Source organism: Lutzomyia longipalpis, chromosome 4 (genome assembly GCF_024334085.1).
Source record: "Lutzomyia longipalpis isolate SR_M1_2022 chromosome 4, ASM2433408v1".
NCBI lineage: Eukaryota > Metazoa > Arthropoda > Insecta > Diptera > Psychodidae > Lutzomyia > Lutzomyia longipalpis.
In genome coordinates this window covers 878739-895193 of record NC_074710.1, presented here as the reverse complement: position 1 = coordinate 895193, position 16455 = coordinate 878739, and the positions used below count along the sequence as shown (strand labels likewise).

Genomic DNA, 16455 nt, shown 5'->3' with positions numbered 1-16455 from the left:
AATGGCATTGAACGTGTTAATTTGGCAAATTAACTCCACTGAAGTTTATTCGTGTCGTATAAAATACCACAAAAAGAGCGCGAGATTCAAAAAGAACAATTTGCCAAGGAAATATTTATTTATTATTTAGCAATTTTCTTCATTTTTCTCCAATATTAACCCTTGGGGATCGAGGTTACAAACCTCAAACCATTGACCTTTGAATTTACCAAAAGAAAATTAATAATCGGAGACATTCTTTGTAAACACATTACAATTAATTACACCAAGATTATCGTGTAGAAAAATAGAAATAATTTTCTACGTAAAATATGTAGCATTTGTGGCGAATAAAGGTGAAAATATTGACAATCCTCTTAGGTTTTTGTGGTGAATTCTTAGCATTTTGCAGCACAGATTTTTGCTGAAAACTTTTTCTTCAAATTGAATAGAATTTTGAGGCTTTTGTGTTGTATTTTATATGCTAAGATCATGTGTAGTGTGTACCCAGTGTGTCAAACTATGCAAATGAACGTGAAATTTAGTGAAATTTGATGTGAAAAGGCCAAAAAGGAGAAATTGTAAGTGGTATCCGGGTCTCTAAGACGTAGAATTGTGCGCCCACTAGTGGTTTCTTCAAGAACAAAAAATTGTATAGAGTGCATCCGAAAAAAAGAGCTTGCACCTAGCTCGCCCATTGCATTTTTTTCTTTTCTAATTTAAAAGTTAGAAAAAAAAGTTTTAAATAAATTTTCAATACGAAAATTATAAAGCAGAAAGAGCAATTTCTAAAGGAAAGTTTACAGAGATTTTAAAAGAATTATAAATATTTCTCTTTTTATTACGTACAAAAAATGTCTAAAATGCAACTTAGAAAAAAAAACGATTGCAAATAAAAGAAATTTTTAAATGATAACCTTACATAAGTTTTGATCAAATAAATAAGTTAATAGTAAAATCATACAAACCAATTTATTACAATCTGTCATGTGCATCAACCAGTGACAAATATTGATTTTATTTCATTATTAATTACATATAGCAGGGAGGACTGGGGTAAAATAGGGCACAACTGGGGTAAATAGTTTTTTTTAAATAAACTTTCCCATATAATATATTCCACGTCACTTTCGGTTTTTTTTTTAATTAAATAAAATTAGCGTAAAAAATAACCCCTCCATGGAGTTTTTTATGGATAAACAATTAAATATGTAAATGAATTTCATTTCACTTGTTTAGGTACATACCTAATATTTAGTTTTATTTTATATCTGTTTGCAATTTAGAAAAATAAAGATAAAGAAAAATTTCTCGCGACGCGTAAGAAATCAATCAATTCAGTGGGAAAATATTACCCGGCTGGTTCATAGACTTAGGCATTCATTTTAACACGTTCAGACGGATTTTTTTCTTAAAAATTTTCAGGATTTTCTGATTTTTTACACTAACTATTTTTTTATTATTATTTTACGGCCGCGAACTTCATGTCCATAGGGCCAACGCTAACTATTGGTTTGTCCAATTTTTATTCGGATTTCTAACCTAACATTTTTTTTACCATTACATTCAATGAGGATGAATGAGACAGAAAATCAAAATTGTACAGAATTTATGTGAATTTCTTAGGTTAGAAATCCGTGTAAATATTGGACAAGCCAATATTTCAGATGAGGTATAAACGGTTGTAAGATGTTAGTTTATTAAAATCGAGTTAAAAATTACTCGGTGTATGCCAGCTGGGTAATTCGTCTCAAAGTATTATACATTAAAATTCTTTTCAAACGCAAATTGAATTTAAAAAAATTGTTGAATTGCGACACTAATGTAAATTTCTAACGGCTGACGTAGATTGCTGCTCTATTGTTTGACGTTCATTTATTAACACTTAACAATTTGTCTTCCCTTTGACGTTCATTTTCGAAGTTTTTCATTCTTTTTCTAAGGTTTGACATTTCTTTTCTAACGTTATAAGTTTTTTTTTTCTAACTAGTAAGTTTCTAAATTAATTTCTTTTGTTTTTAAAAGTAAAATCTAATTTTTTTTAGGGGTTTTCAGACACCCAAAGAAACTTCTTGACCCACTAAAAATTCAATATTTTCCTAAAAGAAAAATTTATAAATTTAAATTAAAAACTGGAGACAATTTTCTCGTGCAGTATTATAGAAAAAAAGTGATTCAAGGAAACATGCGACAGCAGAAAAGTCACGCAATGAATTATCCACCTTCACACTTATTAATATATTTGACACTCATCGCATTTGAAGGAATAACGTCACTAAAATGCTATAAATCTAAAATTATAAAGTTGAATGATATTAATTATATTTTTCCCAACAATATTCTCTGATAAACACTGTCCTCCAAACATGATTTATAAAAATAGTTTAAATATGTTTTTTTTTATTCAAGAGGATATTTATAGAATTTGGGACTAAATAGTTCGTGAAAGATTTTTATTTTGGTTGCAATAAGAAAGTTCTGGAGATTGCCATTCTGGTGTAAATAAAAAAATATCCTTGCTCTCATTTCTCTGGCTTTTCTGTGAGTTTTAATTGCTATATTTAATTTGCAGCAAAATAAATACAAGCAGAGTGAAATCTACATGGAATGGCGACCAATCGCGTTGGAGTATATGATGGCAAAATTGCTGGTTTATATGATTTAGAGGAGACCCTGGGATCTGGCCACTTTGCCGTTGTAAAGCTCGCACGGCATGTCTTTACAGGTGAAAAGGTGGCTGTAAAAGTAATTGATAAGACTAAATTGGACGAAGTATCTCGCGCTCATCTCTTTCAAGAAGTTCGGTAAGTTTGCAAAAAGAGAAAAGATTTTCTTTTGAATTTTAATTTTTTAAATTTAAATTTCTTATTTTGCAGGTGTATGAAGCTTGTGCAACACCCAAATGTTGTTCGATTGTACGAAGTAATTGATACACAAACAAAATTGTATTTAATATTAGAATTAGGAGATGGGGGTGATCTGTATGATTATATCATGAAACACGAGAGTGGTCTCTCGGAATCACTTGCTCGTGACTACTTTCGCCAAATTGTACGTGCAATCAGCTACTGTCACCAATTGCACGTTGTCCATCGTGATCTGAAGCCGGAGAATGTGGTGTTTTTTGAGAAGTTGGGCGTTGTTAAATTGACTGATTTTGGATTTAGCAATAAATTCTGCCCTGGGCAGAAGCTCGAAACATCCTGCGGGAGTTTAGCTTATTCAGCACCAGAAATTCTCCTTGGAGATTCATACGATGCACCAGCAGTTGGTGAGTTACCAGGATCAATCCTTTTAAAAATTATTTTTTAAAACATTCTAATTTTTTTTTTTTTAATTTTTCCTTTTAGATATTTGGTCATTGGGTGTAATTTTGTATATGCTTGTATGTGGCCAACCACCGTTCCAAGAGGCAAATGATTCAGAAACACTCACAATGATTATGGATTGCAAATACAACATGCCAAATCATGTGTCAGAAGGTTGCAGAAAGTACGTTAAAGAAATCAAATTTTGCACAAAAATACTTAAAAATTTATTTTTATTCTCAAATCTTTGATTTTTTTCTTAAAAAAAAATAAAACAATTAGCCTCATCTCAAAGATGTTGGTGCGTGAACCCGACAAAAGGGCCACACTTCATGAGATTTCCGTGGATAAGTGGTTAATGGAGGGTGGACCAGATCATGGACCAGAATTGCTACCACTTGTAAGTCGTGAGCAAGTCAGTGAGGATGATCATACGCTTATAATTCAGAAGATTGTCAATGGGAAAATTGCCACAAAGGATGAAATATTGGAGTGAGTAGTTAACCCTTTCACAACTACAAAAATAATAATATTTATGCTCCACAATAATCTTAAGAATTCTTTTTTCTAAACTATATGTTTTCATGTCAATTAATGTTTTAGGGCACTTGATAAAAATGAATATAATCACATAACGGCAACATATTTCCTTCTGGCTGAGAGAAAACTCCGAGCTCACAGGCAGGAGCAAGCACAGAAACGCAAGCCAGAACTTACGCTGCCTGTTACAGGAGCTGGACGGTGAGTTAAATTGTTTCAAAAATTTTCTTTCTTTGAGGGCTTCAATGTAGAATGTCTGCATGCAAAAAAAATTAAAAAATATATATATCCTCTTTTTAGTTTAACAACGCTTTGGTGTGCTTGTGAATGGTGACTTTTTATAGTTATATAGAAATTTATATTAAGCTTTTCCGGAAATGTCTGTGAGAGAGTGTTTTACTCCAATCTCAGGGGAATGCCTTTAGAAAGCAAGCAGTCTTTTGCAGCACCCACATAGGGCGATCATTTAAGAAAGAAAAACAATAATTTCCCACCTAAAGAAAAGGTTTTTGCAGAAGTAAGAAATGGTCTTGCACAATGTAGTAATTTTGCATGCACAGCACGTATTTATTTACTTTTAATTAGTACTTATTTAGTAGAAATAAAAATTCTGTATTATATAAAAATATTTTGATGAGATTTTCTTCATTCTAATGTTGTAAAATGTACTAAGATGTGTTAAAAATATAAAATTTTCTAAGAAAAAAATATTAAGGAAATTTTATCAAAATATTATAATAAGATCTGCACAATATTATCACACAACAATAAAAGAAAAAAAAACAAAAATATACTATAAAAAAAAGAAAACACAAATATTTTAATCTAATTTGGTAATTAATAGCATGAATTATGTTTAAGTTTATGTATAATGTGTATTTAAAAATATATATGCCTGTATGTATTTATGTATTTTAAGAATTTTTTTTTGAATATTAAAACATTGTACGATATAACTATCAATTTGAATCTAAAGCGTTGATTCTGTAGAAAATTCTTTTCTTATTTAATAATTTAATTATGTGGTATTTTTAGTATTTATGGAAACTAGTCTAAATATTAGTAACTAGAAAGTTTTTCCAAAAATAAATTGATTTCACGAAATGTAAAGAATATTTTCTGATTGAATCTATTTCTATTTCTTTTTTTAAATTTATTGTTAATAATTTGTTTTAAACATAAAGAAAAAAATTTTAATGTAAATTAATTTTATGCTCTTTCCTTTAATTTTCTCCTCTATTTAATTTAATTTTTTTTTGTTTGTGAATAATTTGTAGTTTGATGAGACTTTCGTCTTTTCTTAGAAAATTTCTTTTTGATTAAATTAAATTAATTAATTTTGATAAATAAATAAAATTCAAATTCATTCACATAACACTTCATGGAACGAAAAAAATAAAGTAAAATATATCAATCATCTTCATGACTTTAACAGACTTTCTCCAAAAGCAAGAGGTCAATGTATGAAAAGGGATTCCCAAGAGGACAATGATAGTTCAAATCAACTGCTTGTGCCTTCAATTAATGCCACACATTTGAGTATACCCCGAACACCTGGGGTTGAAGGGAGTCAGGTGAATATTTAAAAGCTTTTTGAAAGCTCTTTTGAATGATTTTTTTTTGAATGAATTTTTTGTGTTCCAGACGGGTCGTGCCCGGAAGTGTAGTATTGTGCAGGAAGATGATGAAGAAGATGAAATTTCTGCATGTTCGGGTCGTGAGGAATTGTCTGTACCCCTCAATAGGCGTGGCTCACGTTCAGAGGGTCGCATAAATATTGCACTGCAAGATCGCATAAGTGCCGAAAGTGAGAGACTTAAGGAAATGTGCACGGGGGCAATGAAGGCAAATGCGGGGCAGCAGGTGAAGAAAATCGATGGAATTGCCGGTGTGACTGTTATTACGAGTGACAATAGTAATCCAAAGACACGCTTGGGCATCTCAGCCGTCGATCGGTATAGGCGTCCTGTGGACATACGGGTACAAGCTCACAATGCAGGGAAGAGTGCCGCATTGAAGGATACTCGATCAAATTCTGTGGATCATCAAAATTTTCACACTGATCGGGATTTACCTGCAATGAAGGTAATAACGGATTCATCCACAATTACAATTCCCATAACTAGTCAGCAAGGTTCAGGTGCAAATACCGAACTCACCAATGTGCCAAAATACAAGACTATGCCGTCACCCACGCGTGCAAATTGTCTCAATGAGATCTTTGAGGAATCCACAGATGTGGGCTCAGATACAAGTGGTACAACCACACCACGACCCATTCAGCGTCACAATCAATTCACAAATAATCGTCCACAGGCACAGGGAGGTGCCACGCAGCAGCAGCAGCGTAGGTCTAAATTCAATAAAACCCGCACAACATCCTGCAGTAGTTCCGATGCATCCGACGATGATTCGGAGAATCGCAAGAAGCGCGCCCATAAGATTGTGGACACGGTGACAAAGGTGCCACAGCAGCGTCGTGATTCACACGATGATTCGAGTGATTCACAAGATCCGGGCAATGCACCAGCATCGGGTGGAAGTGCCCACAATGGCACACATCCAATTGTCAAAGTTACAGCCCCCACAAATACGACAAATGGCAAAAGCTCCACAGGAAGTGGTTCATCCACAGCACCATCGGGTGGGCAGCAGCAGAGATCAAGTGGGAATGGGCAGACGTCTGGCTTTCGACGTCATCGCGCTGGTCGCCGAAGAGCAAGTGAGACACGCTTGCGTGAGAGTCAGAGTCTCAATAGGATAACCGAAGTGCAAGAATCCGAACCGCCACAGGCACAACAAGTCCCAACAATGCCAACACCCCAAGCCCCCGTGACGGCGGTCAGTGGGCAAAAGTCCAAGGGATTTAGTGCACGCTTCCTCCAGGGATTCCGTAAAACGGAAGCAACATCACCCATTAGTCACTGCAGCAGCACGCAGCAGGATCCCAATGATAATGAAGTTGAAATGGTATTGGGTGTGGAATTGGTGAAAGCACTCAAAGTCTCAAATAATACAGACACTAAAACATCATCCACAACAAAGAAACTCAAAATGTTAGGAAAATATTTCCAGGTGCGTGCAAAAATACTATAAAAATGCATCTTTTTTTAGGGAAAAAATTTTCTTGGGAAAATTGTTAGAATTGACCTATTTTTTTTTAATATTGTCATTTTTCTTTGGGTTTTTCTTAAATGTGGTTTTCCGATGTTGATTACATTTTAAGCCTAATTATTGAAGTGTAAGAAAATCATTTTTTACCATCTAACTACCCTAAAACACAAAGGTAGGTATTTTCTCAGGATCTACTGGATGGATTTTGATGGGGTAAAAAGAAAATGAAAGAGGAAGTATCAACGAACAATGTACCGGAATAGATTTTTGAATTTCAGCTCAGAAGCTGAGAAAAGTAGATAAATATTCTTATTGACTTTTCTCAGTTTCTGAGTCGAAATTCAAAAATCTATTCCGGTACATTCTTTGCTAATCCTTCCTCTTTCATTTGCTTTTTACCCCATTAAAATCCATCCAGTAGATTCTGAGAAAAACCTGCTTTTGTCTTTTTTTATGGCAAAAAGATTAAGAAAAATGACAACATAAAAAATGGGTAAATTCTAAAAGTTTTCCCACGAGACCCCCCTTAACTCGTAACTTATTTTGTTTAATTAAATTATAATTAAATCATTGTAGAGATAGAAAAAGAAGTTTAACAAAGCAAAAAAAAAGTCAAATATGTTGGGTATGCTAAAAAGAATAAATTTAATTAACAATTTTATTAACTTCTCCATGTCTTAGGTGGTATGTGCGGTTCACAATAGAATTTAAAAGAACAAAAAAAAAGTAATTAATACGGCTTTTCTGGTGTTTCTGTTAAAGTACAAAGTATTCTAAAAAAAATATCAAAAATAATGCTACAAAAGGCAAAATATTCTCTGTAATACTACATTACATAAATCACAGGTAAATTTTGTTTAGAAGAAAAATCATTGTATATAGCATATGATACATAATGTGTACAGTACATATGCACATAAAATCAAATAACTCAACCATGCTCACAAGAAAATCCCTGCTAAACATTAGTTTTCAATGGCTTCCGATTAAACATTAAAACTAGTGTGTTTTGGTCTGTAAATTATATTTATTTGATCAGTAAAATATATAATTTTGAAATGATAAAATATCAAGACGTTTTTTTTAAATTTTATTTTCTGCTTGTCCGCTCCTCGTCAGAACGAATAAATATATAAATATTATTTTACTGATTAAAATAGATTTCGGCAGACTAAAACATAACCCCGTAGTTTTAGAACCTAATCTCATAAGAAAAAAAAGTATGCAATTTCGCAGATTTCGAAATATTAAAAAAATATGTGGAATAAATGTCAGTTCAGTCAGTACTTCGTCAAAGGATATTATGCACAACATATGGAATTTTACATAAAAAGAAAAAATAGAACATTTTTTTAGCAAATTCGAAAAGACCTTAAATGTTTTGTAGCCTCCCTTGAAAGTCACCATTAGATGTTATAGGTTTAGTTTCTCCTAATGGATGTTTAAAAGGTGTTTAATCTCAATTAAAAAAAATGTATTTACATGATCCCTATTTGTGGCCAAAATAGTCATTCATTGGCGTATTATGTTGTAGAAAATCCGATAAAAATTTTTTGATCTTTAAAAGAATTTTTAGAAATTAACCTAAAGCCCCTTAAAATATCTCTTTTGTTCCGAATAAGTTTTGATGTTGAAGGAATTGACAAAATCCATTTGCATATAATAATTTAATTTTTAATAAATTAAAAATATTAGTTATGTTTAAAAAAAAAATTAAAAAAAATCATATTCAAGATAAAGGTTAAATGAAGAAAAAAAATTCTTCGAAGAAATATCTGAAAAATATTGCCTTTGCTTCTTGTGCACTATAATAAAATCCTACAAAGCACATAAAAGTTAGAAATAATATGTAATATATTTTTTAAAATATTAAGGTTTTTTTGCTAGAAACGGCTAAATTCAAACGTCTAGAAATTTGAAAAGAAAAAGATCTGAAATAAGTCATTTTCCCTTAAATATACATTGAAATTATTTTTACCTATTTCATCTATTATATGTTAATCTTGTAAACTAGAAAATATTTTTAACCATTAATCTTAAATATACACAACAACCGTAGATTCTATAGGAGTGTTTATGTATAAATTTTAACTAATTAACTTTTTATTATTAGTCCCACAAATGAAAAAAAAATAGTTAGAAAGAAAGTATAAAAAAATCTTTAAAAGTAATTTTAATTTTTTTTAAAAATATTTTTAGGTGCACAAGAAGCTGTGCATTCCGTTGCCAAATCTCTTTCAACGCGGACGCCTGTACAAGGCACAATCGTGTGGATCCCTCGTACGTGACAAGGTGAATCAGAATACAAATGGTGGGAGTTCATCGCGAAGTGGACGCGGAAGTGAGAGCAATGTGAGGAATTCGGCACTTTTTTCGGATCGGGGGAGAATCCTGCGTAATTGCTTGGGAGCTTCGCGTCTCCTTGGCAGTGATGGGGATATAAATCAAAATGATAAAACACCCACGAATCCTGTTGTGTTCTCAATTCCAGCCACAGAGACAATGCGTAGTACATCGCAAAATCCCATTTCGCATCATCTTGTCACGGATGCATCACTGTGCAGTAGCCAATGTTGATAGAAGAGAAAATATTAAATTAAAAAGAGAAAAAAAATCAACTTAGTAGCGAATCTTCAAGAATCATCAAATACTGTGTAAGTAAGTTAATAAACGTTCCCTAAATGTATATATAATAATATTTATTTTTGAAGATTTTTTTTTGCTTTATCACAGTTTTGTGGTAAATATATCCTTTGTTTCCTTAAACACTCATTCAACTTCTAGAATAATGTCGAATACATTAAATGCAGTTTTAAGTAAAATGAAAAGTATATATAATGAAATTTTTTTTAATTCCTACATCGTATTATTTTCTTAAATTATTTTTTGAATCTAATAATTCATGAAATCTTAACAATCTCATTTGCTTATTCAAGAACAATTTTTACCAAAGATTTTTCTTTAAATTTTAAATAAATTATTAAACAGAATAAAATATAATTTTAAAAATAAATGAGGACAATTTGGAATTTAAAATAGCGTACCTGGTTTATTTCTCTTTTTTCTTTCTATTTATTACACAGAAGAAATAGCAAAATAAATTCAAATTTAGCTTCAAGCATGAAAGTTAATGAGAAAAATATGATTTTACCCAGAAACAATGCCACAAAAGAGAAACAATTCGTATCAAATTTAAAAATTATTCTCTAATCAATGAATAGATCAATAATCAATAGAATCAATAAAGCTGTAAAATATTTTAATTGTTGAATGTATTTCATTAAAAAAAAATAACCATCATTGCCAATAAATCTCATAATAAACAAATAAAATAAATATAAACATGGAAACTTATTCCAAATTGTACCCACGAAACCCAAATGAATCTTTTTTTTTTTGTTTAATAGAACTTTAAAAAAAATTATAAATGAAAAAATAGCTGGAATTTCACTAAATTATTTTGTTTCTTCTCATCCATGCAATTCAACTGCTTAAGTAAATTCTATTATTTTATTTGTTTTACTTTTTTTTTAAATTTTATATTAAAAGAAAAAAAAAACTTTGATTTTTGAAGAAAAATTCCATGCGCAAACTTTTTGACTAATTCAACGCATTGACATAAAAAAAAAAGTGTAATATTATAACAATAAAATATATAGGATGCGATAGTAAAATTAGTCATCAAAGCTTAAAAACTAAATAAATGGGTACCTAATATAAAAAATTATATTTATGTGTCTGTACTGAATTCAAATTAATCTTGCACCGAAGCCCAACCTGTTGAAGGAGAATTTACCCGTCTTAAGAAGAGCTCTGATTGGCTAATAAATTTTGCGAAGAGCCGTTTTCATTGGTCATCACTCGTTTACGGGGTAGAGCTTTGATGTAAGAGTAACTTGAACAGAGTATAAGAAAGTAGTATTAAAGAATGAGAAAAAAAAATAATTTGGAGTATTAGAGCCAAGTGTAAGACTTAGAATTTCCGATAAACTCATCCTAAATTATTTCATGTCTTACTTTACTCTAGTCTCCTCTATTGCAAAACAATATTTCTTCAATTTAGCGCCTTCCTTGTACTGAAAAGTATATGTTCTATTTTTTCAAAATTAAAATAAAAAAGATGTTCAGCACAAATTTTATGTCCAGGCAGGTCCTGGCAAATATTGGCATTAATATTTTAATTTTTTTGTAGAATTTCAATAAAAATAAAATTAAGCTACTTGGCCCTAAACTCTCCTATATGATGATGTAAATAATTATTTGTTTTGTATGTGCCGTGCACAGAATATTGCAATGTTCTTTGTATTGAAATTATGTTCAAGAGGCATTAAAAGGAAAAGCCTTTTTAGTGAAATTAATATAAATTTACATTATAGTTAAAGGAAAATTATGTTTACAAAATTGTTAATAAATAAATTTAAGTAATATAAAAATTATATAAGATCCATCATATTACTTACTTAAAAACAAACAAAAGAATTTCTTTTGGCCTGGCTATTCCAAGTGAAATGTATTATTTAAAATTTTGTGTTCTAATCTTAACTTTTTGCTTCAATATTTAAACACTTTCATTGTCTTTTCGTAATGATTTTAATTATCATGATTTAATCATGTTTAGAGTTAAGAAATGAATATGTGCAATAGTTGAATTTAATACTTTACTTCCCATAAAAATCTATAAATTAAAAAAAAGGTATCTATCAGTGAAATGCAAAGAATTTTGCAAAATTCTCTTTTAACATTCTATATAAAAAAAATCTGTAAAAAAAATAGAAAAGTAATCTTGAATGTTTTCATTGAGAATACCTACTTTGTATTCTTGCTGTTCCCACAAATTGTGGAGATTTTTTTTTCGTCAAAATCTCCACTAAATGTTGCAAAATCTATAAAAAAAAATCATCTGTGAAATCAAACTCCTCCATACATGCAAAACATTTATTATTATCGCATAAAGTAGGAAAATTTTTAATTTAAAGCTATATAATACTCTTTAATTTTTAATAAATGCGCATGTTATTTTTAAATCATTTCTATGGCAATTAATGATTTATTTTTTAAAAGGTAAAAAAAATGTGGAATCATTTCCTTTCATGCGCTAAAAGATGTTCCACTCTCCCAAAAAGATAAATAAATAAACTCTTTAATGTGTAATATACGTTGCTTATAAAGTACATATACTTTTGCACATAATGCAGGTAGCATTGGCTCTTTCATTGCATAAAGAATGATGAAAAAATGAAATTAAAATAACAAAAAAAATTGGGAAAAGATGAAAACCAAAAGAAATGTTTATTTATATTGTATAAATTTAAAATAAAATATTTATTATTTTTTTTTAACAAGCTGGTCTTGTTTTCTAAACAAAGATTTACAATTTAATATATTATATATATAATTCTTTTGCTATAAATGTAAGTTTTAACATTTCACCCTTTTTATCGAATGAAAAAAAAAGAAAAAAATTATACAATAAATTTGTAATCACATCCACCCTTAATTATGTAATAGGATTTCGTGAGAATGTAATAAGAAAAAAATATACAAATAAATTATTCAAGAAACTTAATAATTTTTCCTTGCTTTATGGGTTCCTTGACCATGCATTGAAGGTATTACTTTCAATGGCTTTTTTGGAATTTTGCACAAATTCCATGAGACCGCGTGACATGTAGTAGGGCTTCGACATACCATCATTGCGTTCACAATCCTCACAGAAACATATGAAGATGGTATCAATGGTCATTTCGTAGACGGTTAGAAAGCAATGGGCGACAAGATAGGCGAATAAACCAACAAGGATAAGCACAACCCAGCTATGTTGAATACCTGGCTTTTGCTGAATCACCTCCATTCCAACTAAAACCGTGCAAAGAACAACAAATGCTTTGCCAAGGAATAGGACGAAATCCCCAACGGAATTTATTACAAACACCCTCAGGGCATTATTGGAGAGTATATTAAAGGCCTTTCGTCCTGCCTCGAAGAATGGATGTCCAAAGATTGCTGGAAAACATTAAAAAAAAAAGATTTCTTGAAGAACTTTTAACTGATCATGTAGTTCAACAGCTTACCTGTTTCAATGTACGCATTTCGCGTTAAGTACTGCAAGATATCCTCAAAGCAACCAAGACAGCAGTGGCAGCATGTTGCAATGAAGACTAAAACTTTATTTTGCGGATCCCTCAGCCAATACTCAACGGCTTTGAGGATTACGCGAATAATTTGCACGAGAGATATAATCAGAGAGCCACAAGCAACTGTCCCCAAATGGTAGCAAATTAGTCGTTGAAAACTCTTTAAGATTGGACAATTTAGTTGATCTCGATCTCGTGTAAAGAACCACGCTGCAACTGCTCCAGCTATTACACAATGCTGACATCCCATGATAAATTGTGACATCCAAAAGAGAGCCAACAGATTGTACCATTTTGCAACGCGCATTGTTGAATCTTTTGCTAATTGAACACTCTGATTTGCCACTTTGACTTCAATGTCGCCCGAACTCTCAATCCACATGGCAAAGTAAATCCAAAGGGTAACACAAATGGCAATTGAGAGAAATGTTAAAAATGGTTCAAAGAGAAGAAGTGGGATGCTCTCAATGGCCTTTCCAGCTTCTCTAAATAGTTGAATGACCAATTTTACCCTCTTCCTCATGGCGAAGATCACGAGAACAATGCAAATGGTGGCAATTGTGGCAATAATTGAATATGCCAACCAGGAGTTCTTCCTCTGAATTCCAACTTCGGAATCTTCAGGTGTATTCCTTCTTACTAAATCGTATTTTACCCTGTGTGAAGAAATTAATTATTAAATATAAATTATTTACGCAGACTAATCTGCTAGAAATAGACTGCTCTAGACTAGGTTGCTCCTGATTTACTAACCATAGCCAAATTGTTCCAATAACACTCGCTAGGACGACTCCAATTAAAACCAACCACACAAGAATTCGAACTAAATACTGCAGAAGGAATACAATGATGAAGGAGAGTACTGAAAAATTGAAAGAATATTTTTTTTAATTTAAGAAATTAAAAAAATAATTCTTCTTACCAAAAGCCATAACGAAGAGACACAAAATTTCCACCCAACAAATATGGAAATCTTCTGAAACTTCTTGAAAGAAATTTTTAATTCCACTCTTGGAGAGGAATTTCTTCGGGTATTCACTTCTTGTCTTTGACACACATCTATTTAGTAGAGGTTTCCTGTATTGAATTTTTATTCAGAACATAAAGAACATAATTTACTATTTTTTTTTGAATAAGAATTAAACTAAAATCCTTACATATCGTATTCTTCACATGATGATACGCATAATCTGTTAATGCTACTTGTTTCATGAGACATGTCCGAATGGTCTGAATGTTCGATATATAAATATTTTTGTGATGTTAAATTTGCTCCTTTGCATCTAAATTTATCATCCATGACATTTTCCTTGCCACAAATCTACAAATTAAATTTTCATTTTTTAACAAAAAAAAAATGTTCAAAGGAAATGTTAAAATTGAGAAATATTTTACATACGTTGCCACAATTATCGTATCCATAGATAATTCGATCGATATCTCCTAAAATAATATTTAAAATAAATCCAATTAAAGTAATGGATGTTTTTTTTTAGTAAAATACGTAAAATACGTAATAGAAGAAATTAAGAATAAATCTTAACTGACCTTTTGACATACAGAAACCAAGAAGACCAATCTAGAATAAAATAGATTTTTTAATTCAATCAAACCGTTAAAACACCTGAATTTTAAACTTCAAGTCTGCCTTACTAAACTCCTTTCAAATTGAGTTTTTAATCAAAATTAAATTCAATGTGTATTTTAAACAAAAAAAAAATTTTTTTTTCATTCTACTCACCAGAACAATTAAGAATGCAATAAAGAGAGCTAAGAATAAAATATCCGTGCAAGTACGATTTTCATTCAAGACAGAAGCTTCAGATTCGTCCTTTGAGTCCTATTTAAAAAAAAGTTAAAACTGAAAATTAAAGTGGAAAGTTTATCTTAAATATTTCGTATTCTGTATAAATTAAATTGAGCAGAGTACATGTAATACTGAAAATGAATTAAAATATAGGTAATAGTAGGTAAGCATAATCATTCAATTGAGCTTTTATTGCACCAAATAAAAATCAATACCATCAGTATATATAAACTTTCACTGTTCATATTTATCTACACCGCTCTTTAGCAACAAATAAATAAAAATACGTGATTCCTCGTTTTATTTATGTACTACAATAATGCAGTTCTTTGAGTAAAAAAATCCGCTAAATTTCACCAAAATAAATAAAATTGGAAAAATTTATGCAACTCACTGGAGTTAGATTTTCATTTTTTTCAATAGGCTCAACTTTCCGCAATTTATCCAAACAACTTGTACTATTTCCCATTTTTATTTAATTCACCAACTATCTAACATTTTATTCATGCGGGGTCTTTTCCATCGATAACTGAATGATAGACTGACAAAGTAATGGACACAATAATGTGAGCTGAATGCATTCATCAATTGTTGTGGTAATGCCATGGAAGAGGTCCTTTTACCGCGATTGGTCGTTTCCGATTTATTTAATCTCGCCCCCCTTTAGCATGCGAAGGGACAATAAAAAATACATCACCTTCCTCAAATATTTTTACATTATTTGTAAATATTCTTTTTTGTATTATTTCTATTGTATTACTTTCATCCTGGCTGAGAGGACATTTTCATTTATGTACCAACAAAATAATGTAAATATACATAAAAGTATGAATGACAATTTCCTATTTAGAGATCAGTTTAGGGAATTTTGAAAGGTCATGAGAACAAAAATGTCAAGTGAAGATTAAGAAGAATCTTCGACAAAATTCATTAATATCTTTTTTTTTATGTAATCCTTATTAAATTAACCTATATTTAGTTATTGTTTGATGTTTAACCATCCTGCACTAGGCTTGACTATTAATAAATAGAAATTAACTCTTGTTTCCTGAGAAGTGAGTTAACCTCGAATCCCTATTATTTTATGTTAAAGCACCTGTACACAAGAAATTTATATAAATGACTCTATATAATTTGTGGGGTAGATATATAAAAAAAATTAACCTACATAAAGGATTTTTTTTGTACAAATACAGAAGAGTATCAATTAACAATATTTATGTGTATTATGAGTCGATTTTCCTATGATTCAGATTGTTTTAACAATAGAATTTCCTTTGAAACGTTGTAAAATTATCTAGGAGCAAAGATTTTTTTTTGTTGAGGGGAGAGTGGGGCAAAATAAAGTCTTTTAATGGTTTGGAAATCATCTAAATGGCAAATAATTCGATTTATTTTTATTCCAGATAATCATTTCTTGCTAAAAAAAAAAAAACGTGATCTACTCCACCCCAGTGTCCCCTATTGCAGTCAATTACATTATTATTGTCATTTGTATTAAGATAAATACATTTTACTCACATTTCATGTAGCCCCTGTGGCCTCATTTAATGTGAAAATCAGCAATATATGT

The 16455-nt window shown here is 30.7% G+C and overlaps 2 protein-coding genes across 3 annotated transcripts; one reads left to right on the top strand and one right to left on the bottom strand.

Annotated features, from left to right (window-relative positions):
- Positions 1–358: 358 nt before the first annotated feature.
- Positions 359–9627, top strand: LOC129795472 (SNF-related serine/threonine-protein kinase). 2 transcript variants are annotated; one of them, XR_008751130.1, is made up of 10 exons: positions 359–560; positions 2552–2783; positions 2856–3250; positions 3330–3471; positions 3570–3779; positions 3891–4028; positions 5263–5401; positions 5472–6902; positions 7623–7787; positions 9141–9223. XR_008751130.1 is itself a non-coding variant. In XM_055836768.1 (9 exons), the coding sequence occupies exons 2-9, from the start codon at positions 2587–2589 to the stop codon at positions 9516–9518; spliced, it is 3030 nt and encodes a 1009-aa protein (XP_055692743.1). In that variant the 5' UTR covers positions 359–560; positions 2552–2586; the 3' UTR covers positions 9519–9627. The 2 variants fall into 2 exon arrangements, 1 of the variants encoding a protein (XP_055692743.1); XM_055836768.1 differs by lacking the exon at positions 7623–7787 and having other exon boundaries at positions 9141–9627.
- An 871-nt stretch (positions 9628–10498) lies between these two features.
- On the bottom strand, positions 10499–15351 carry LOC129794418 (choline transporter-like protein 1). The gene is made up of 9 exons (XM_055835169.1): positions 15277–15351; positions 14817–14915; positions 14624–14654; positions 14475–14518; positions 14233–14396; positions 13998–14152; positions 13829–13937; positions 13013–13731; positions 10499–12944 (listed from the first exon to the last, which is right to left on the bottom strand). The coding sequence occupies exons 1-9, from the start codon at positions 15349–15351 to the stop codon at positions 12523–12525; spliced, it is 1818 nt and encodes a 605-aa protein (XP_055691144.1). The 3' UTR covers positions 10499–12522.
- Between the last annotated feature and the right edge of the window lie 1104 nt (positions 15352–16455).